Source organism: Agelaius tricolor, unplaced genomic scaffold (genome assembly GCF_023055355.1).
Source record: "Agelaius tricolor isolate 1412-34295 unplaced genomic scaffold, bAgeTri1.0.p SCAF_34, whole genome shotgun sequence".
NCBI classification, from domain to species: Eukaryota; Metazoa; Chordata; class Aves; order Passeriformes; family Icteridae; genus Agelaius; species Agelaius tricolor.
The window spans coordinates 4,526,485-4,549,803 of record NW_027269294.1 but is presented as its reverse complement, the minus strand read 5'-3'; the positions used below and the strand labels follow the sequence as shown (position 1 = coordinate 4,549,803).

General features: G+C 43.1%; 3 protein-coding genes across 4 annotated transcripts in view; 1 reads left to right on the top strand and 2 right to left on the bottom strand.

Moving 5' to 3' along the window:
* Positions 1-15,302, bottom strand: part of FGF2 (fibroblast growth factor 2) — a 50,652-nt gene extending 35,350 nt beyond the window's left edge. The window contains exon 1 of one of the 2 annotated variants that reach the window (XM_071452458.1): positions 15,063-15,302. The gene's annotated coding sequence lies outside the window, so the exon portion shown is untranslated. Of the gene's footprint in view, positions 1-7,693; positions 7,779-15,062 lie in introns of those variants that run through there. The other variant, XM_071452457.1, reaches the window with a different exon arrangement.
* BBS12 (Bardet-Biedl syndrome 12) lies at positions 7,867-14,715 on the bottom strand. The gene is made up of 2 exons (XM_071452448.1): positions 14,626-14,715; positions 7,867-13,272 (listed from the first exon to the last, which is right to left on the bottom strand). The coding sequence occupies exon 2, from the start codon at positions 13,254-13,256 to the stop codon at positions 11,130-11,132; it is 2,127 nt and encodes a 708-aa protein (XP_071308549.1). The 5' UTR covers positions 13,257-13,272; positions 14,626-14,715; the 3' UTR covers positions 7,867-11,129.
* On the top strand, positions 14,795-19,471 carry LOC139602546 (uncharacterized). Its single transcript, XM_071452460.1, has 5 exons — positions 14,795-14,920; positions 16,427-16,582; positions 17,532-17,660; positions 17,760-17,897; positions 18,129-19,471. The coding sequence occupies exons 1-5, from the start codon at positions 14,918-14,920 to the stop codon at positions 18,216-18,218; spliced, it is 516 nt and encodes a 171-aa protein (XP_071308561.1). The 5' UTR covers positions 14,795-14,917; the 3' UTR covers positions 18,219-19,471.
* The last annotated feature ends 3,848 nt before the right edge of the window (positions 19,472-23,319 follow it).

Sequence of the window (23,319 nt, the reverse complement as noted above, 5' to 3'; positions counted from 1 at the left end):
CTCTGTCCAGGGAATGGTTTCTCAGAGGGTGGAAAGCCAGGAAGAACAGCTCAGGTGACAGCAGGGCTGAGACTTCCTGATTTAACACACCTAGGACATGAGAGGAGAGCTGAGAAGTGGAAGTATGGAGATGAACAGACTGGATAAAAAGAATGGCAATTATTTCCCCAGATAACTTCTGTTAAAGAAATACACTGGTCGTAATTGCAATCAGAAACAGGAGCTTTTGTGACCAAAGTAAAGCTTACAATGCACATCAAACAGAATTCTGAAATTAAATCATCTCACTTCAGAGGTATTGAAAAATCTAAAAAAAAATTCTAAGATTGAAGTTCCAGAACTAAGTAAAGAAATTCACAATTAAATACATGGCTTCTATTTCTACAACAGTGTCACAAAGGCAAAACAAAACATTGGATCAGCCAGCAAAGAAGCATGAATTTTTACATTTATTGCAGTACTCTTGTTGACCAAGGACATCTTCATTGGTTTCAGATGTCCAAAGGAAACTCTGATGGGCCTTCCCTTAAAAGCCATTGCTTTATGCTCCTCTTCAAAGCAGAAAATTCAGTTTTTCCTATTCCAAACATGTTAATAACTGATTATTTATTTAGAATTATATATATGAGGTAGAGGATTTTTCTTTTGGTTTAAATTAGGAAGGTTCCAAAAACTGTGTTGTGTTTGGTGTACTATTTTGTGCCTTTGCAGGTCAAACCATTTTCTTGCAGCTACTTTCAACTTTCCTGAGAAACACATTTGTTTATTCAGTCTCGGGATTAATCTGATCTTCATGGGGAAATTTTATTCTGGAGATTTTTGTTTCATTACAGTCATCTTCAGTTCTTAGGAATACTTCTGGTTTCGATGGAGAGGACAGATCTATTTAACAGACAGAACTAACGTCTAAAACTGAGGGTAACACTTTTCTGTGAAAGGCAAGCCATGCCTAGAAAAAAGAGTCTAAGTCTTGTTTAAATGACAAAATTGTTCAGCAATAATTTTAAATATTGTGTCATCATCAATTTCATTTATTTACAGAATTTGTCTCCTGGCTTTTCTTTTTCTTTTTCAAGGACTAAAGTTTCCATTTGTTCCTCTTGCAAACACAGCAGCAAATGGTAACATAAGCTGTCATTACAAATACTTAAGATTATTTAGCTGAAAGAACTTTTACCTCAAGCATGCCCCAAGAGCCATCAGATCCAGTCTGGCTTAAACCAGAAAAATGTTCTTTTAGAAAAAGCAAGAAATGAGAACATATTGAAGATTGCATTTGAGTTAAGTGTAAAATGATTATGTCTTAACATAATTGACAATAGCCCTTTATTTCAATGAACCCTGTAGATAGGAGCTGAATAAGCCATCTCCTGGAACAAGAGGCACGTTTCTAAATGCCATGAATACAGAATGTCATTACCTGCCATTTTGCCAGAGCTCTAAAAAACACAGCAAGCTCCACACTTGCTCTAAATCCTCCTGAACTCAGTCTCTTGAGTGAAACACAGATTTGAGCAATGCCCCATGAGGTGCCCCCTCGAAAAACCCCACCTGTGGAGGGCATGCAGACCCCCCAGACCCTGCAGTCTGCAGGAGGATAGGTGGTAATTTCTAGAACTGAGATTAATATGATCCTCTACCACAAAGAAAGAAGCAGAACTCATTTTTATTTTGAATGTGGAATTTGTTTTAGAGATGTTTAATTTGAAATTATATCATGCTGGCTGAATGCTTTATTGTGTTGTGGCACTCTTCCCAGAGATCCTCGTGGATGCAGCTTTTAACAATTTCTTTCTATTTCACAGATGGTCTGCATTTGCCTTTTGCTTTATTTATTATTTTTTTTAAGAACACTAATTGCAAGATTTAAAAATGAAAACAAAGAGCAATAATGACAATGGAACAGTTTTAGGCTTCAAGTGGTTACTTGTCTCCAAAATTTCTTGTGGAACAGAGCTGCTTCAGATTACTGCAAACGCTGCAACATAACACTGATCTCCAATTTTGGTTTGAAATTTCAGCAATATGTAATTAATGCCCTCAGAATTACATCTGAGCAGGTCACACAGTTCTCACAGGTATCCCTGTTATGAACTGCAGCCAACCTCTGCTAATCAACTCACTAAAAAAATCAAACAAAACAACAGCAACAAAAATGGATTCATTACATTCTCCCGCCTGGCTTTTCCACACTGCAGATAACAGCGGGAAGGGGGTCCCAGCCCCAGCTGGTGCTGCTCCCCAGGCAAGCCCCCAGGGTGGCTCTCCCTTCATGCACTTCCTTCCCAGGGACATTTCTTTGATGGGACTGCAAAGTCCTGATTGATTGCAGCAAATCACAAGCAGCCCTAGTTCTCCTCAGAAGCAAACACTGGGCTCTTGATCCCAAATATTCTGTATTTGAGAATGTTGTGGAGCTTGGCTTTAAGCCCCTCACTTTCCTGCCAATTTCAAATGTGATTCAAATCTCAGTTAATTTTCTCATCTGTTGCAGTCATTCTCACAGGACTTTGTTAGAAGCAGAATACAGAAGGGATTGTAAGAAAATTAATTGCGGGAATTTCTAGACCTGGCACTTCCAGAAAGATTTAAGAGGCCAAATCAGATGATGAGGCCATCATCCTAATATTAATCCCTTCCTTCCATGCACATTTTTTACCCCTATGAAGAATTCTCTCTTGCCCAGACTTAAAATACAAAAAAGCTACTCATGCAGGGACAACCTCCACTGCAGAGGATGTGCTGTTTGACTGCTTTGTAACTGATGAAGAGGAAATTACCAGCTAATAAAAGATGGTGACACAGCAAAACAATCCAAGAATAAATCCTAGACCACTTGTGGCTCCTTCCCAGCAAGTTAAATTTCAGTGGAATTTTCACTGCTGTTCTCATCTGACCACAAAGAGAAAGTCAGACCGTAATCAGCAGTGATTTTAAGGCAAATAAAAAGAAGTAAATAAATGCCACAGGGAATCCTTCTCAGACTGCTGGCAACAGCACAGCTACAAAATTAGCCTCTGCTTGGGACACTCAAACAGATGGGTGTCACCCAGGTGGAACAGATGACACATTAAACAACAGACAGTCTCTCACTCCATCATATTTGACCCCAAAATGACAAAGCTCATATTTAAGGAACAAATTACCCTGATCTGTTAGGCATATTATTCTAAGTCATCCCATGTGCATTTAGAGGCCCAGGTACAGAACAGATGGTGTGATGTAAGGGCTTTATCTTCACTGATTTAGCCTAGAGGCATTACAGAAAGGTAAGTCTGTAGCTGAGCTTCCTACACAAAACAAAACCTTTTTGCCCTGTCTGCAAAGCAGATATTTTGTTGTAAAAATACCAAGAGGAGGGAAGATCACAGTTAGTTCCATTCCAAACCAAAACACAAATCTGTACACTGCACTTTATTTCTCCATTGTAAATTTCCTGTAGAGCACAGACAGGCCCCAGAGGATAAGGGACATTTTAAACAGAGCTGGATCAGGTCAGGTAGAAGTGAATGTGAGCCCTGTGGAATTCCTGAGATGTGGAGCCAGGTAACCCTCAAGAGCTACAGATGATTGGTGGTTTTAAAGGTTGAATATTTCAAAGAGAATGTTTTCCATCAGTATCACAAGAGGGAAACAACCAAGACCAAAATAATGTCTCACATCTCTTATTTTGTGTATGAATCAACTGGTCTAAAGGAAATACTACCTTCTTTGACTGGGAGCATGGAAGAGTTCAGGGATACAGTATGTATTTTTAAAGGAAAACCTAATAGACATGTTTGGAAAGGAAAAGGACAAGACTTAAGCTGCTGGCAGTATTTGCAGACATCCCCAGACTTTTTGAATGGAGGTATTCTTCTGGGGGCTTTCACCTTGTCTGAAGGTTTTGTACTTGTTCCAGGTCTTGCACTGTTTATTACATTTTAGAAAGTCAAGTTATTCTTTCCTACTGCACTGCAAACTAGAACATTACTCTTCCTAATTTTGGGGACTCAAGAGCAAACAGAGCAGGGGAAGAGGCAGACAGATGAAAGCACAATTCTAAAAAGCATTTTAAGTTTCCACTTAAAAAAATAAACCACAACCAAAACAACCCCAACTAAACCAAAGAGGAGAAGGAAGGATTTTCCTCTAACCTGCAGCAATAAAATCTGTTCATTTTTTGCTTGCAATATTAAAAGAATTGCTACACATCTGCCTGACCCAGCACTGCATCAGCAATACAGGAAATGTGACAAGGGGCAACTTCCAACACTTTTGTCAGACCAAGACAAACAGAGACTCAGCCCTGGAGATTAGTATTAAAGCCATAAATAAAGAGATGGCTTGCAAAGGAAACGATGGCAGATTATGGGGAATTATTTCAAAGAGATGTTAAAAAGAATTAGTGAAACTCCAACCCCTCACACATATACTGTGGTCTCACTTCATTTCCCAGGCATTTGAAAAGACAACATTCCTTCCATCCTGCCAGCTTGGATGTGGAGGATCTGTTCTGCTCCTCTGAGTTTGCACTGTGTGTTGTAGGACTGCTCAGAGCTCTGCTTGGCACATTGTAACTGCTGTGGTTTAACCTACATTCCATTCTTCACCCTACATTCCAAAAAAGAGCTGCTGTGTTCATTGTCAAAGTTTACTATTACTCTCCAAGAGCTACTCTGATATTATCCCTGTGGAGTTCAGACTTGTGGGAATGGTGTGTGGCCAAGTGAGAAGGCTTTTAGAGAAATTCTATCAGCTTCATCAGCTTTGCAAATCAAGGAAATTTCCTTTGAGGTGAAGAAACAGTATCTTTGATAACATCAAATATTCATTCATTCCTGCAACAGTTCTGACTCCTGATCCAAGGCCTCCTTTTGTTACATACTACATGAACAGAGTAAAGAGTTTTTTTTCTACAGAGTTTGTCATTTCAAGATAATAAACAGATGGACAGACCTGGATGTGCCTGTTTCCAAAGCTGACTGCCCTTCCCATGTGACATTCTCTGCAGGAGGCATCCCTTAAGCCAGAGACGGGCTGGGCTTCTAAACCTCATCAAATTCTACAGTGGATAGATAACATGGCTCAACCTATTGCATCTCTGAAGGAAATGTTCTCCATGTCATCCCTAAGCAATGGTTATTGCTACCAGAGCTTCATCTGAGACAGAGTGGCTTTGAATGAAGGCTGCACTCCTCATCATTTGCAGTCTTCGGTTTTGCATTTCTTGCCACTAAGAAATATCCAAAGGCCACCTTTTGCCAGTATTTAGAAGAAGGACAATCATGGTTTTGCAAAATTCAGTTTCTCAGGGACCAATCCCCAAAACCATGGAAAGTTCACTGATGTTTTTAATGAGAAAGGGATCAGTCCCTGTATTAATTCAGGACCCAAGTGTGATTTCCCCTTCCCCTCCAGTCTCCTGAGAATAACATATCTGGGAAATTACATCTTGTCACACACACACATCAGCAAAAGCATCTGGGAATTCCCATTCAAGGTGAGCAAACACAGTTAATTCAAACACAGTTAATTCAAGCAGGACCTCTTGGCACAGACAAAATTCTTTTAAATTAGCTCCTGTATTTTTGGAAGGCCTTTCTTTAGCACTTCAGTAATAATAATAAGAAGTCTGTTTTATAATGAGATGTGAACAAACAAGAGACACTGGATTTCCTCCAGCTTCTCCTGGCCTTGAAACTTCTCTCTTCTTCCACAGTTTCACTGGCCTTATGAATGGCTGGGAGAGGAATCTGGGAAGCTGGAGGCCCTCCTCAAGCTCTGCTGGGAAACTGTCCCAAGTATCCAGCACTGGAGCTGAGATGTGAGAGCAGTTCCCAAATTAGCCACAGTGACTCCGTGTACAGCAATTACTGCTCCGACATTTGGCAATTCTCAGTGCTTTTTTACAGCACTGCTCTTGTGTTTGAGATGTCAATTACAAGCCTCAATAGTTGCACAGCAAGGGTCACAATAAATGGCCATTTTTCAAGTTAACTGCCTGGTACTTCAGATAAACAAAGAGACATTTGGGCTTCAGCTCCAGTAAAGCTCTCTTACCGCCAATGACATCCAAGTTTCCTGGCATCTGGCAGCCATCAGCAACACTGTCCCAGCTGAAGAGCTCCAGAAAGCACCAGAATTTGGGTGGGATGGTTGAGGTGGTTATTTAAACAGTGCTCACATAAACCAAGGGATGAAGACAGTGAGAGGTACTGAGCAATGACTGCCCTTTACCTTGAGCAAGGAATACTCAGGGAGCTGGGATAATGTTACATTAGCAGGGCTTTGCCAGTTAATTAATCTAATCAGCATATCTGTATTGCTGCAAGTGAACCAGTTAATTTTCATCAGTGTAGGGAATCAAAGACATTATACTGATATGGAATTACACATGTGGAATTGTGCTCACTTCCCTTAAAACTGGTACAGGCTTATTTAGGAGCTGTGACTCACAAGTAGAAGTGTAAATGCAGGGAGCAGCAGATGGGATACAGGAATTAATACCCCAAACAATTCCTTTCAGTTTACTAGAGGGGTCCTTTTCCTACAAGGCTCTTTCGAAAAAAAACCCCAAAAGCCAACTGATAATAGGTAGCTATTCTATAAAAGGAGGTATTTGGATGGTTTTCTTTGAAATAAACAGGGGGTGGATCAGTTTAGAGTTGTATGACTACACTGTAAATTAATGTTGCTGATTCAGAAACTGTTCTGCTCCAGAATGTGTGAATATATGTACAAATACAATATATATGAACAAAATTTATTTTATACAATTCCTGTGGGGTGATTCTGGCTCTCCAGTCCTAACAAATAAAAAGTTTTTGTTGTTTGTTTTTGTTTTGTTTTTAAGTGTAGTCAGTGAAAGCAGTGACTCAAATTAGACCTTGGAAATAAGTAAGTTCACCAACTGTGTTATTTTCAGTCATCTCTCCAAATCTGCAATGCTGGTTAAATATTTGGTCTCACAACACAGTGGACAACAGTTGTAAATAGCACTAAACCCCGTTCTACTGATTTCAGCTGGAATAAAAGACAGTTGAGGCGAATCTTCCCATTACTTCTAAATCAAAGCATCCTATCTTTGCTACTTGAAAAAAAATCCTATTGTTTGGAATAGCACTTGGTCCCCAAGGAAAGAATTCCTTTTGAACTAAACAGTTTTTTGTTTTGAATCTCTGCTAGGCAGGGAAACCAAATACAGCCCTTGGTTTCTCTCCTTTCTCATGAGCTCTTTCACCATCTGTGCATGATCATGGCCCAGCCTTTCTTTCCACTCTCTGAGAAAGACTCCTCCCAAACACTTCTCACCATGGGAACACATGGCTGCTGGGAACTCGGGGTTTGATTAAATGTGACATGAAGCCACTCCCCAGGGGTCATCCAGGGCCTGATGTGGAAGGAGAAATTGGGGAACTGCTCTCTCCTTCCATTCTGCATCTCTGCCCCAAAGTGCCCTTGTCCCTACAGAGTTTTCAGGGACACAATGCAAGAAGCTGACTCCCAGTACTCACAGCAAACCAGCATCGAAATCAGCAGAAGCAAGACTGTGGCTGCTCTTCAAAAATCTACAGAAATGGGTATTATGAGCAGAATAAACAGGTAGGAAGCCAGAACAGAGGGGTGTGTTCTTTTTTCCCTCCCACTATTCACTATCAACCCCAGTCTCTGGTTTGTACATGCACCTGAGCTGCTCTCCCTCTTCTCTCACCTGGGCTGGAATCATCCCTGTGGACATTAGTTCTTGGAGCAACGTTATCTGTAAAGAAAAAGCCCTTTAAGACTGCAGATCCATTCATGCTTGGTTAGAAAAAAAACAGTCTTGGTCCTGCAGCTTTGCAATAAATAGTTAATTAATACAATGATGCTGGTGGCAGGTGGAGGAATTAAATTTGTAATTTTTAGATTTTTCCAAATTATGTCATACAAACTATGCTCTGTGCTGGTGTGGAATTACCTCGGAAGGATTGCTGATCTACAGAGAGAGAGAGAGAGATAAAACTGGGTAAAACAAATTGTCAGGCTTGTAATGGGTCTCTGTTACTCCCAGAAGTGCCTGTTGTTCACAGCAGTCCTGGCAATCCAGCTGGTTCCAGAACAGCAAGTCCATTCTTGAAGCAGCAGCTCAGCCCCATTTGAGTTTGGCACTTTCATGTAACAGGGAGTTTACACTGGAGTTTTATAGAGATTACACAGAAACAAAAAGATACAAAAAACCCCAAACAGTTACAAGACATTTCATTCACTTGATATCTGGGGATGTTGGTTCATCTCCTGTAGATGTTGGTTATGGGAAGCCAAGCTGCTTTGCATGGAAGAAGGTCAGTTCTTCCCATTCTTCAGAATGATTTCTTGCTGGCAGTGTGACTGACAGGATGACTCAGGCCTGCAGTCACCTCATCCTTGTGAGCAGAGCTGAAAATCTCTTGTCACTCTATAACTTTTCTCCTAGATTCAATTGCCCTCTCCAACTCCTTCCTCTAAAGAAAAAGGAAAATGTTCTCCCAGCCTCTCCATCAGCCCTGGCCTAGGGTATCTAAGGGAGTTCAGTGCAAACAAACAGTCTTAACAGTTTTCTCTTCACCCTCCCAGAGTCACTCCTTTCCTACCTGGGGAGCACTGTAGGCACACACAGTCTCCTACACTTCCCTGCTCACATTTTCAGCACACCTGGCAGCAGGCAAACTCTCAGGTGCCTCCTGACAGCCACTGATCACTGGTCCATGTCCCTTACATGGACAGAATTGGCAGGGGGCTGTGCCCTCCAGGCTGCCTCAGCTTGGGACAAGGGTCTGGTTGCTATGAATTAGGAGACCTCTACTACATTTCAGGAAATCCTCAAGGTACAGAGGCCTAAAATTCTGTTTTATAAAGAGAAATATGAAATACAATGCCATCAGCCCCAAACAGAAGGTGGAGTGAGATGGGAATGATGATACTGGGATGCAAGGGAGAAACAAGGCACCTGACTGGGACTTGGTCCCAGCAGGGGAGCAAGATGTGCCAACTCCTGAAATCTCAGCCATTTCCCAATTTCCCAAGCACATCACATGTGAAAGCTTAGCTCTGCCATCACACCATGCTCTACACAAACAGCCTTTGTGTCCAGAGGAGGAGCCTCTGCCTGGCAGGGGCTGAAATTGCCTGTGGCAGATGTTGAAATCATTTCTGTGCCGAGCGCCATGGCACACAGGCCCGGGATCTCCACTCCACGGTGCAGAGAGCTTTAGGAGACCTGAGGCCAAGGGAGCCACAGGAGAATGTTGTATTCCAAATTACAGCAGAGGATGCCTTGAGGAGAGCTTGCATGGCAATCTTCTGTGCAGATCAGACAGAACTTTAAGTAACCCAGGATACAGGATGTACCTAGTTTATAAATGGTTCCGTTTCGTTGGCCTGTACAAAAACAGGCGTTAATTAATCCAAATGTAACATCTGACAGCTTTTTTGAAAACCTCTTGTCCTGGTTTGGCATCACAACATTTAAATATATCATGATGTGCTTTTCAAAAGACTGATTGGAAAAATTACATCAGTTTGGGCTTTCTCAACATTTGGTGCGTCAGCTCCCAGTGTCTAAGAGTCCCATAAATAGATGTTGGACCACCTCAATACAATTCCTGTCTGCAGATTTTCCATAACACACTTCACTCTATTATTCAAATAAAGTCCAAGTGGATCTTTCCCCAGGAACAGGGCTTATGCAATGCCCAGCACAGGAGGCTCCAGAAAAACAGTGCAAAGCCCAACATGAGCTGCAAACACTTGCAGAGCAGCAGAGTCTGTTTATATTTATTTATATGCTGTGTTTCCGTTTCACTCTCACTCAACAGCCCCCAGCTCCTTTTGTCTCTTTTGATCTACCAGACTCTTTCTCACAGCTCGGTACATCAAGAGTGTGGCCCAGCAGCTACACATTAAATGGCCAACCTTCTAATAATGAAAATAATAACTGCAGGATGATCAAAACTGTACTCTAATGAGATCCTTATGCTGCTAGGAACTACTGTTCCAAATTAAAATTGTAAGCCCCTACAGTATTTTGCCAAAATCCGCCAAATTCTGGGATCTGACAGAAAACCAGATATTTAGTTTCAGGTCAGAGACGTAACATGACTTTAATACAGATACCCCCAATAAGTATCTAAACCTTATTTGTGGATGAATTTTATTATCTGTGCTGCCAGCCATGAGCATTTTCATGAGCAAGTTCTTGAATGCAAGGATCCTCTTTAGCATCACCATTTCCATTCGTTTTCCATTCTATTTTCACCAGACTGGTGAGACATTTCACTTTCAGTGTGACTCAGAATGCCAAGTTCAGAAAAAAAAAAATCTCCATAGTTACACACCTCTCTGTTGCAATGAAGTGCCAGCTCTCCATGCCCAGCTTTCAAACTGTCAGTGCTGTAACACAGCAAAAATGCTGTGCCTCAGTCACCAGGAGAGATTTAGTTCTTAGGCAGCACCTAAACTCACAGCAACATTTTCCTCTCTGCAAGGATAGCTGAAAGACCCCATGGAAATGATCTAAAAATCCAGTTGGGAATGTAAAGGAAAATTTTGTGTAGAGATGCATCCAGTCTGCAATACCAAAAGGAAGGATTCAGCCTGAATTGGTCAAAAACCAGAGAAATTCCAGAGGGTCTACATTGGGAAATCAGAGATGTATGGACCATATAAATATGCAAAAATAGAATCTATTAATACAATCTCTCAGTATAAAATGTAACACATTATTTCAAGTTTAACTCTTATGTTTGCAATGTACAGAAATTAAGAACAAGGTATTAATTACAACAATTACAAATATTCTTTCATTTAACACAATTACAGCAATATAATGTAAAAGATCTCCACCTTTCTTCAGAAGACATTAGAGGACATCCATACAGGCAATACCATTAGCTAGAAATGCATGGCCTGGGTTAGAGATAAACCCACAAGTGTTTTTTTGTTTGTTATTTAGTTCTCATTTCTAGAAAAAAGAAATCACCTTGTGACTGTCTCTCACTCTGACTTGTGCTGTTACATTCTAAAGTCACAATCACATCTCACTGTTTGCTTGATAAGGACATGTAGGTTGCACCCAGCCTTCTCCCATGGACTTACAAATTTGACTCATAGACTTACAAATCCTCAAAATCCTATAAAAACATAAATTCACTTGACACAGTTGAGTTCAGGATCTGATTCCTTCTGGGGCCTGTGATAATTTCGGCATCAGTTTGAAGCACCAGCAGCACCAGGTCCAGAGCTCTCCTCCACGCCTCTGTCTTGGCTGCAACGTTATCACAAACCCTTAAATCTGTGACCTGCTCAGGGAAGGGTTCAGAGCCACTCCTGAGCACTCCACCTCTCCTAAACTCTTCCAAAATGTAAGCTGAGGGAGAGCCACAGGCCGCTGCTTTCTGGAGGTGATGATCCACGGAGGCAGCTGCTTCCAGCTCGGAGCTGGCCCTCGCAGTGTTCCACAGGAGCACGGAGAGGTACCGCCTCCAGCCACTCGCCAGTGCCTGCAGCACAATGGATTTATACTCTGCCAGCCAGGGACTGGGGAGTTCTCTCACAACTCTGTCGTTTCCCGGCCGCCCGGGCTGCTCTGCGAGCGCCTGGATGTGACTGAGGCACAAGAGCTCCACCGCACCGCCGCCAGGGAAAACCTTGCCGTCCTTTAGAGCGTGATGGAGGCGGTACAGCAAAGTCCAGAACTGGTCCTCGAGGAGCCGCGCCTTGGAAGGCAGGGCAGTGGTGAGCACGGCCGTGAGCAGGGCGATGCCTCCCGCGCTGATCCGCGCCGGCAGCAGCTCGCCCAGATCCACCGCACGCCCATCGCTGCTCTTCCACAGCTCCGCCCTGGCCCCATTCCCGACGGAGGAAGCGTTCAGCTGGCTCAGGTACGTCACTGCCCGGGCACCAGTGGCTGCCCCGAAGGCACACAGCACTTCCCGAGCCACACAGCCAATTACCAATACCCTGCTGGCCATGCACCTCTCCATGAAGTTTTTGCACACGTTTCCTTTGACCAAAACCAGGTTTACTTCAAAGCTCATCAGAATATCCAACATTCTGCTGAGCCACACATCTCCTGCCCATCCCTGTGGATTGGGATGCTCCAAGATGGTCCTTACATTAGGTGGTCTGTTAAAACCTAAGTGTCGGTACCCCTCCGTGAGGTCACCATCCATCAGCAGAACCCGGAGGGGTTTGTCTGCAAAGTGTTTGATGACTGAGGCTTGCTCTGGTGACACTAATGTGACAAAGCCTGGGGACACACAGGAATAGCTCTCAGGCAGGCCCAGCACACAGCACGTCACAATCTCTGCGATATTAATCTGGGAATTGCCACTGCACTCTGCTCTCTCTTGCTGATAAGCAGCAATGCTTTGTAGCAGCTTCACGCTGGTCTGGTTTCCATGGCTCAGAGCCACTGCCAGGTGTCCTAAACCACAACATCCACACACATCTGCTGATGGTCCTGAAAGGTGTCCCTGAAAATTTCCCAGCTGACTTGCAGAACGGCCTTTCCCTAGAGTGCTGAAGTGTCTGCTGTGGGTTAACTTCCGTGTGATACAGCTGGAAGCAGCACCGACACCTCCAGCCAGCACAGATGAACTTTTGTCACCTGCTGCCCTGACAACAGAAGCCACTGAACCAAAGCCAGCCAAGGGTGAAACCAGGAGCTTGTTAAAATTACAATCATCTCCTTGATGGCAATAAGAATTTATTTGAATTACTTCTTCTGTTGCAGAAATATCTCTCTGAAAACACAGAAAATCCCAAGGATTTGTAAGAGCATCATGTCCAGCTTGGCCAGTTTTGCTTTCAAAAGCCTTTGGCCTAGCTCTGCCAGAACACAGCTCTTTCTTTACATCGTGTATTGGTATCTGAAGACACTGGACCCTCTCAGAGCAGGAGTTCAACCCCTCAGACATCACAGACACTATTGCTGGAACAGGAACGTTCTGCTGGAGGCACTCCACCACAGCACTGCTCCACGCTCCAACCAGGAACAACAGGGTACTCATCCCTGTCTTAAACTCCTTGTTCTGGGCCTGAATGGTCTCGTTAAGAAGCTGTCCAACAGCACTTGTCAAATCCAAACTTTCCAGCAGCCTAACAGCAGAACAAATCAATGTGCTCTGGTTGGTGATTTCATCCACAATGAATTTATGTGATTTCATTGGCCCCAGGAATGTTCTCCCAGTGGATGCTAAGGCTGAGAGTTGCTGGAGTCCAATGTGTCTCCTGGCATTCACATCCCTGAAAGCCATGGGCAGTGGGCAGCATCTGTGAACAGAGGACAGATTACTGCCCCATCCTCACAGCACACCAGAGCACAAATCACCAAAAAAGTAATTTAACAGTCTACCCCTGAGCACGGCTTTCTTCCATATAAAGCTTTCTTCCTGTGGGCTTATTTTGAGAAACCAACCGGCAGAGTTGCTGAAATGGGGCACTGTTAAAATACCATGGAATTGTTTCTGGCTGGCTGATAGTAAAGAGTTGTTAAATCCCACGATTTCTTACACTCCTGGCAGTGCAGGCTGTGTGGAACTACCACCTCCTCTGGCCCTAATGTCCGGAATTTCAGTTATTTGCCTTACTTAGAGCAATAGTTCATTAGAGCAGAATGGACAAATTACATGCCAAACTCAAGAGCTCTGTGTGGATCCTTCTTGGTAACAACAGTCATGCCACTGACTTTAACCTTCAAGTCTGCAGAAACATATTTTATTCCAAATTCTGTTTAGTCCAACTAACATGCATGAATACTTCACTAAGCGAAATAAAAGCAATGCCACTTCTTCGTAACTTACAAACTGCTGAGACTTTAAAGTTTTGACCAACTATTCATTCTTAGCACATCAAAAAGAAATCTTTCATTCAAAATCTCTTCCACAGCATGGTCCCATGGCAGATGTGGATTAAAATAAAGCTCCCTTTTTGAGTAAAAAAGTATACACACCAAGAATTGAGAACCCTGGGTCCTGTACCTCTTATGCTCAGATTCAAATCACAGAATCACAGAATGGTCTGGGTGGGAAGCGACCTTAAAGATCACCCAGTTTCAACCCCCTGCCATGGGCAGGATCATCTTCCACCAGACCAGGTTGCTCAGAGCCACATCTGACCTGGCATTTGCCACTTCCAGGGATGGGGCATTCACAACTTCTCTGGGCAACCTGTTCCCATCCGTCACCCCCCTCACAATAACGATTTTCTTCCTAATATCCAATCTAAATCGACTGTCTGTCAGTTTGAACCCATCCTCCCTTGTCCCATCACTATATGCCCCTGTAAATAGTCCTGCCCCATCTTTCCTGTAAGTTCCCTTCAGGTACTGGAATTTATTGACATAATTTATTCCAGCTCCCTAAAGGCCCCTTTGCGTAGCTATTCCCAATCCAAAAAGCTCTTTCTTTTCTTTTCTTTTTTTTTTTTTTTTCCTCCCATCCCACACAGTGAAAGTCCACTTGCATATTATGTCGTACTATCGCTAGGGAGAGGAAGCGCGTCCCGGCCCGCTCCACACGGCCAGGGGAAGCCGCCCGGAGCGGACCCACCGGAACTGCATTGGCGGCGGCCTGGCCGCTTCCTGCGGCCCGGAGGGTGCCCGGCGGGCCGGTGCGGGTGTCTCACCGGAGGGGCCGCGCTCCCGCCGCTTCCCTGGACACGGAGTTGCCTGGACACGGCCGCCGCTCCCTCAGGCTCCCCGCGGGCGGGCCCGCCCTCGCGCTCCCTCAGCTGTCCCTCACGGGCACGCCGCGCTCTCATTGGCCGGCGCCGTGAGGGGGGGCGGCTTCCCGCTCTCGTTCCGCCCGCTCATTGGCCGGCTGGGCGGCGCGTGCCGGCTGCGCGCGGCGGTGCGGAGCTCCCGTCCCGTCCCGTTGCGTCGCGCCCGGTGCCAGCCCGGAGCGGCGTTCCCGGCCGGATGGTGAGCGCGCCCTCCCCGCCGCGGGCTCCCTTCCCACCGCCGCCTCCCCCGAGCCCCTCCGCCCCCTCCCGCCGGCACCGTGCGTTGTGCAAACCCCCTTCAGGTTCCACCCCTGCCCAGGCCGTCGCTGCTGCCCGGTTACCTTGCACAGCGCACCCCGGAAAGGCCCCCTACTCCAACGGGAAAAACGCGCCCGGAAAAACACCGGGATTCGCAAAATACGTCACGGGCTCTCGGCGTGCCTGGTTGTTCTTGGCACAGCTCACAGACCGCAGCTCAGCGTTCGGGCCCCGGCAGCGTTGTCGGAATGGCACCGGCCAGGCCCGGAGGTGGAACCTGAAAGGGATTTGCACAACTCAACTCAGATGTGAAATAAATGGAACAGGAAAAGGTCTCGTGTTGCTTCTTCCCAGTGCAGCATATAAGGAGTAAAAGTCTGATACGTGTGTTAATAGCAGCAGAGGCAAGTCAGGGGTGAGCCAGACAAATGGTTTTGCAGTCCAACCTGGGAGGGACAAATCACGTTGGAAAACGAAATTTCATTAACAAATAGAAGAAAATGGACTCTTCTTAGTTAAAAAAGAGATCCCAGCCCTAAACACGTTAACAATTCAGCAGAGGCAAGACACTGGTCAGCAGTAACTAGGTAACAAATCCCTTGCTTTGTGCTTGTTTTATTTACTTCTATAAAGCCTAGCCACTTGGAGCTGGGGGTGGAAGCGACTGCCTTTCCTTCCACAGTCCTGTGCACATTCAAGACTGCAGGACGAAAATCTGTCTGCTGCTGATGTAAAACCAAAACTATACTTGAGGAAGGGGTTTTTCCCTGCTTTATAGACGGGGAGGGACACTGTCCTGCCCTGGCTTGCACTAGAGACAGAAAAAGTCTTGGAAGTGCCCTGGATAATGATGCACCACATGAGCACAAGCAGATTAGTTCTCCTTATGGGACAGATCGTGTGTTATCTCACTGCTCCCACTGGATGTTGCTGCCTGGCTCCACATCCACTCGATGGACAGGCAGCCTGCAGCCACACAGCTCCCTTTAAACTTGTTTCCCACAGGAGTGGCTGATTTTGAGTCTTATTTACAGCCAAGACCCTAAGCAACCACCCTTTTTATCTGTGAGGATGCTGTACTCATATTTTTCACGGAAACCTGCAGGAAAGGCAACTGGCAGGAGGTGCAGAGGGTCATGGTCACCTCAGTGAGTCTCCATTTTCAGGCTGTCCACCTGTTTTTTTAGCATTATTCCTTGAATTGATAATACTTCAGTTTAAAACAGAAAACAGGAAGGCCAAATCCGCATTCCCCAGAAACAAAATCTCTTTTTTTCTTTCTACAGTAACCCAAGGAAATTGACCTAGAGACTCAGTGTCTATCATTGGCAGCAAGGAATGTCTCTCACCTCTACTGTATTACTGTTCTCATTTATAATTAAGTGTATTTGAAATTCTCCCAGGAAGGTGCTGTTTCTTATCTGTTCTCTCCCTTCACTTTCTGAAGGCATCCAACTATAGAAAACCTGGCTTAGGTACAGCCCAGAGGAAGAAAAGTGGCTTGAAACCTGAACTTACAGAAGAGCAAAAGCAGGAGATCAGAGAAGCTTTTGATTTGTTTGACACTGATGGATCTGGAAGCATCGACATTAAAGAACTAAAGGTTTTCAAGCTTTTTTTTCTTTTTCCTCTGAGGTGAAAATATCTTTGATCTCAAAATTGCAGCTGCTTTTTCTGTTTGTCCAACCCTATTTTAAAGCAGTTTTTGGAGCACAAGGAAGAGTAATGGCTTGCTGTCATGACTGAATTTGGGGTGCACTCTGCATGTAATGCATGAAGCAGACAGGCTTCTCTATGTGGCTATTTAAATCTGACAGCTTTGAATAGCTGAGCTTTAGAGAAACTAAACAGTTTCAGGTTTCATGACTAAGGTGCTTGTTCCTGGGAAGTAGACTTTTGTTGTTCTGGGATGAGTATCAGAGTATCAAATATTTACTTCACCTGAGAACTAAACACAGATTTTGCACGCATTCAGGAAAGTTACAACCACATTTGCATACATATAATCCAAAAAATACCTGGTTTTTAATTTAAAAAAGAACAAAAAAGAGATCTGAGTTGTGTTTCAGTTATAAGTCAGGCAGTGTGTGTGCACTTGCACACATACAGTAGTACAAGGGGGAAGATGAATATCAGTTGTCTCCCTGTGATTTTATGTGTTTGATTTTTTTGTAAGCATGAACACTTTAAATTTACTTACCTCCTTTACCTTGATTTCTTACATACACTCTGTTTAATTTCTGCATGTGAAACCTCAATTTCTGTAAACTTCAATTTCTGAAATCTCAATTTCTGTAACCTGCAAATTACCTCTGCCTGATATAACCTATGGATTTCCACTACTATATAGGAAAAACAACTCCATAAAAAAAATCAAACCAATACTATTATTGTTCAGCAAGATGAAAGATGATAGAGGACACCAAGGTGTTTCCATGGCAGTGAGCTGTGACTAGAGGTCTGGACAAGGAAATGAAACAGGCTTTAGCTCAGCTCTTACACCAAAATTCTGGTGGCCTCCTAACAGAATTGGTTTTGCTGCTTTGGCACAGGTTGCAATGCGTGCCTTAGGCTTTGAGCCAAAGAAGGAAGAGATTAAGAAGATGATAGCAGACATTGACAAGGAAGGAAGTGGCACCATCAACTTTGAAGACTTTTTGGCTATGATGACACAAAAAATGGTAGGAACTCTTAGCAGAAGTTCTTGTGGCAGCATAAGAGAAAGGAACATCTCAGTGTCAGGGGTTTTCTGATTAACATATGCTTTACTCTTGGTTTAGAGCGAAAAGGATTCAAAAGAAGAAATCCTGAAAGCTTTCAGATTATTTGATGATGATGGCACAGGAAAAATTTCATTCAAAAACTTGAAAAGGGTTGCCAAGGAGCTGGGAGAAAATTTAACAGATGAAGAACTTCAGGTAAATTCTGATTTGCCAGAGCTTTTCTAAACAGGCACAGACCATTCCTGTAGCTCCCAGGGACTGGGTGGGAATTTACTCCTATATCAGAAGGGCTGAGAGATCAGAAATACGAAAAGCAAATACATTGTTGTTTTCACATGATGTGAAAACATTTATTGTCGTTTTAATGAGTGGATTGTGTTGTGTTTAGAGTCCAGTGCCTGATGAAATGTACACTGTGTTTTGTAGGAAATGATTGATGAAGCTGATCGAGATGGAGATGGGGAAGTAAGCGAGCAAGAATTTTTGAGAATCATGAAGAAAACTAGCTTATACTAATATTTGTTGCCTTGCTATACAGCTGGTCCAAAAGATAACCCAGAAAAGGTTTAAAAACTGGGCTTGTGCCTTCTGCATGTTTTCTGCCATGTGAACAAAGTCTGAAAGGGCAGATTTTTTGGTTTATTTCTTTTTTTCAACAAAGATAATTGGGGAAGGAGGGCTGCAGTAGCCAAGACTGCCAAATGAGATACTGCAGAAGTCAAGGAAGATACTGCAAGGCAGGGTCCCTTCCCCTCTACCATAACAACTTCCCTGATTGCTATTTTGGATAAAAACTGCTGTGTTTTACTATTTAACTAAAATATACTTCACTTCAGATGTGAAGATGCCCACTGCTGCTGGGAAAGGCTACTTTGCCTTTCTAAGGTTACTGATTGAAGGGACAAGCGCAGTATTTTTTATTCCTTTGAAGGTTTTTTAGGTTATCTTTTGGTATTTGTCTCCTGTTGTTTATTTCCATGAAAGACTCTAAAATTAATTGTATATTTGTCTGTATTTCTGTATGAAACACTGTTTTCCTATGGCAAGTTGTTTTTGGATTTAATGGAAAGCAAATGTAGATTTGGCTCTTCCTTTGGAGCTTTGTGCTATCCATAGATGTTCTTGTGTTTAGCTGATCACCTGAAACCAGAATGAAACTTGAATGTAACCTGCTTGGGTGACCAAAGTTTATTGTTTATAACCAGGCAACACCTCGTGCCATTGTTCTTACTCCCCAGACATCCCCAGAGCTGCTGTTATTCCAGGATTTCAGGTACCTAAAAAGCTCAGTTCCAGGGTGCAGGAGAGTAAATTTTGTCTTGCTGAGTTACACTGCAGAGAGGATTTGCATCTGAAGTGAAAAAGTAGCTCACCATGGACATCTGTGGAGCACTGAATATATTTAAATCCATGCAGTCCAAATCCATTTTGCACATCACAGGTTTTGGGGTGGTTTTTTTTAGTAGTACCTTCATTTTCTTCAGTATTTCTTTCATATACTGTCAACCCAGGACTAATTGGAGAGTCACATTTCCTTCTGAATTATAGAGCAGTGACACACAGCCTGCTATGTGATTATGTTGCTCTGCAGGAGGGTTTATCCTGTATAGACAATCAGCTTCAAAACTTTGTAATCCTGTCAAGCTCCAGAGGCCTGAGAAGTCCCCTGTTAACACGGTGGCTGTAGATGTAATCTGTAGTACTGCAAGTGTTTTAAAATGTCTTACCTTTGTATAAGTGTGAAATAAAACTGTTTTGCAAGTTAAGAAGATTTGTGCTTATTCTCTTTTTTCCTTAATTATTTTAAAGTCTTAAATGGTTCAACAAGTCCATTTTCACTTTCATTTATCTCTTGTTTCTAAGAGAGGAATTCTTAGGTGCAGTAGTCTGTCACGTAATTCCTCTTCCACTCTGCTGATTAAAAGTTTCTAGCACTAACCACATTGTTCAGAAAGGGAAATTTGAAGTTCTAGTTGATTATGGGGAATCCCAGAGCCTATTAAGAGTGACTGTACTTTTTTTTATGCTGCCACAGGAAGAGATTGATGACTGTGGTTTACCTATGATGCATGTCACTTCTCTCTTCCTGTTCTAATCCCATTATCTGCCCTGAAGGTAGGAAAAAGCCACACAATCATCCCTGCCATGTGTACTACAATGGTGAAATGTTATTTCTGGCTTGCCCATTAATCTCTGAAGTCTGGAATGTCAAGCAGTGTCTGAATGAGCACAAAACTTGCAAGTGTTAACAAGCATCTCATGGTGCTCTATTTTGCAGGATAGTAAGGGAAATCATGCCCTCTTCAGCCTGGCAGCTGGCTGTAAACCCATTCTTTGCATCCCTTTTCTCCTTATGCTGACACCAGAGTGGGTCCTTACCTGGCACATGCAGATTCCCCTCAGGTGGCTGCAATTCAGACATTCATTGTGTGCACCCAGCTGAGATCCTCCCTCTGCACCATCAGCAAAGCTTGGTTTTCACTCTGAGTGTTCATTCTAGGCAGACACTGCACAGAAAGGAAAGTGGAACTGCAGTTTGTGTCTGGCAAACATCTAAATTTCAAAGCACTGGTAAGGGCAACAAACAGCTGTTTGGGAGATAATATTGCAAATGTCTTCTAATGAGATATGTTTTGAACTGCAAAATTACCAGGCTTTTAATAAAATACAAAATAGTTCAAGAGGAAAAAAATTGCTTCCAAGTTATATTCCAAAATATGACAATTGCATGGCAAAATTTTAATCTCCCACATGCAGCTTCTAACTTCTGCATCATCTCTCAGGCCCACAGTACAGTCCCACACTAAGGCAAATCTTCAGCTGGCGTTAGGGAAAAAAGACCCAAGGAACTGCCAAGGAGTGCTGTGCTCTCACTTCATTAGGTGTGAGTTTGCTTTCAGAGCAATGAGCACAGGATGAGCTGCTAACACTGCAGAAGAAAAAAGGTTCCTTTTCAGGTACACTTAATCTTGGCATTTAAAAGAGGATGGGGGGAAGCAACACAGGAAACATTTGTGTACATTCATATGCCAGGAGTCTTAATAACAGAGCCCAAATAGTTCCATAAACTGATGAGGCATTTAATATTAAAATATTTAAATTGGTCATTTACAGTTTTGAAGACTCTCACATCCTGAAGTCACACCAAGCATTTGAAATGTTCAATATTAACTCCTTGGAAACCTCCTCGCTGAGTTCAATAAACCAAACATTGCCACACTCCAGCTGCTTTTAAATGCCCCTGGATGGCATAAGTGGATTTTGAGCAGGGCACAGGGCAGCAAACTGCTCCGTCTAGAGGCTGAGATGAGCCTTGGCCACTCGAGGAAAGGCAGCCTCAGGGGATAACGCTGCAAAGCCAGCTTCCTTTGTGTCACACCTCTCAATATAGCGAGGGCCGATGGATCTGAGAGCGTGGCAGCCTCGCTAGAGGGCATCCAGTTACTGACGTGTGAGGTGCGTGAGGCTTTGATGCTGCCTTGCCTCCGCTGTGGCTTTCAATAAGGAGGGAAAGTAGGCACACAAATATCACGCAGACTGGCCTTGAAATACGTGGTTGGATACAGAATTATTTTCTGTGAAAGGAAGAACGCAAGGCTTCTCTCACAACCCATGTGCAAAATGCTGTAATTATTAGTCAGTTGTTCAAAGCTAAATCCCCAAACCACACTTTCTGAAACTCCCACTCTGTATCAATAATTGCAGGCACTCTCTCAGGAAAGCAGAGAACTCAACTTGCCTTTTGCACAGTCCCCCCGAGTGTGCTCTGACCACTCTGTCGAGTTCTTTTGTCCCTTTGGGAATACTGCTATCAAATGGAAGCACTTCCAGCTGAGAGCCAGAGCCAGGCTTGCTGCAGGATGCTTGTGGCCCTCCCTTGGGATGTGGGAAAGCTGGAATCGTGGCCTTGCTTCAACAGGAACGAGGATTTGACAACTAGACCCTTGTCCCCAAGGTGAGTGTGTTGACCTTTAGGGATGTGGCATAACTCCAATGGCCTTGTGGGAACCTAAACCTACAGCTCTTGAACTCTTTGCAGTCCTGGCTGCCACTAATTGCTGAACTTGAAATTGCTCAAGGCTTTTTTTTTTTTTTTTTTTTTTTTTTTTTTTTTTTTTTTTTTTTTTGCTTGTCTGAATTAGATTAAACACAAAGAATATTAACAAAGCAAACTGTAAAGCCTGGGCTGCAAAGGTGTAAAATTCCCTTGCTCTCAAGGCCACTTTATTTCCTCTGAAAGCTTCTGACTGGTTCTAGCAGTGAGATAAGTTTCACTATGAAATGAACCTCCCCCCCACATTAAATAAAGCCATAAAAACAGGTTTCCATAGGAAATGGAACAGCTAACCTAGCCTGTCTCCAACATTATTTTGGACCCAAAAACGTAGCTTGGAGCAATGAGACAAAACCAACATAATTCACACATCCATGCTATTGTCTGAAATTGCTTCCTAGTATGGTTCCTTCTCCACCTCAATATAGAGAAAACAGATAAACATACTTTCCTCTACATTTTTTTCAGACATTCAAATAAGAAGTACTATGAAAGCTATAAACATCAAGGAAAAAGTGACTACAAACATTGTAGATTAAAGGTATTGCAGTTTAAAAAAGCAACATTTAAGCAGCTTCTAAAAACATGGTATTAGATCATCTCAGTGTAAGTTTTAAGTCTGTGCTCCCCATGTTTCCTCTTTAAAGAGCTTAGGGCATGATTGGCCAAGAAATCAATAGAAGCGTGGTTTCCACAAATCTTTTGAATGTTTTGTTTAAATCAGTCCATAATGTACTCATGAGGTTGAACAGAATTGCTGCAGAATAGCTTCTTTTGGGAAGGACATAATTTTAACAAAGTTTTTAGGGTTTGTTTTGGTTTTTTTCCCTATCAGATTAACTAAATTATTAATGAAGTGATTGATGTTAGTTGTGGAATTACAGGTACCTTTTGCAGAAGTAAAAAGAGATTTTTGCCTAGATGAAAAAAATCCATGTTAGTGAAGGTACAGTCCATCTAGAGCAGATATCAGGCAAAACAGGTGCTAAAACTACTACTAATTATTTTCTCCAAGCAGACTATTGCCACAGTTGAGACTAGTGTTCAGTAAACATCTCCCTTTATATGGCTCTTTCTCATCCTCCTCCTTAACATTAGGAACCAATAAAGTACTCATCAAAATGGCCAAGGGGTTTGAATATTATTTCTGCTTGTGCTGTGAAATATATATAAATATGTTTTGTTGAACCCTGATAAACTGGGTCACTGTCTGGCTGGGCTAAATGCTTCGGCTCATTCTGCAGAAAACAACTCTTATTATTGCCAATGGCATTAAAAATAGCAATATTACAAATCCAAGAGAAAATGTTGAAAATGCTTATGTATCACAATTAAAAGAGTTTTTCCAGGAAATGAAAGAGCTTTTTGAAGGTGGGAGGGAAGAAACAGGTACTTTTATTCTTCCTACTATCAACCCAAGATGCAATAGATGAATTAACACGATATTATTTATTGTGTGGGGATTTTTGCACCGAGATTCAGAATTCTCCCGACTCTCAAACGCCTGCAATGCTGTGACTCACTGAGTCAAGGTCTAGGATGGTGCAATCCTGACCCCCTCCT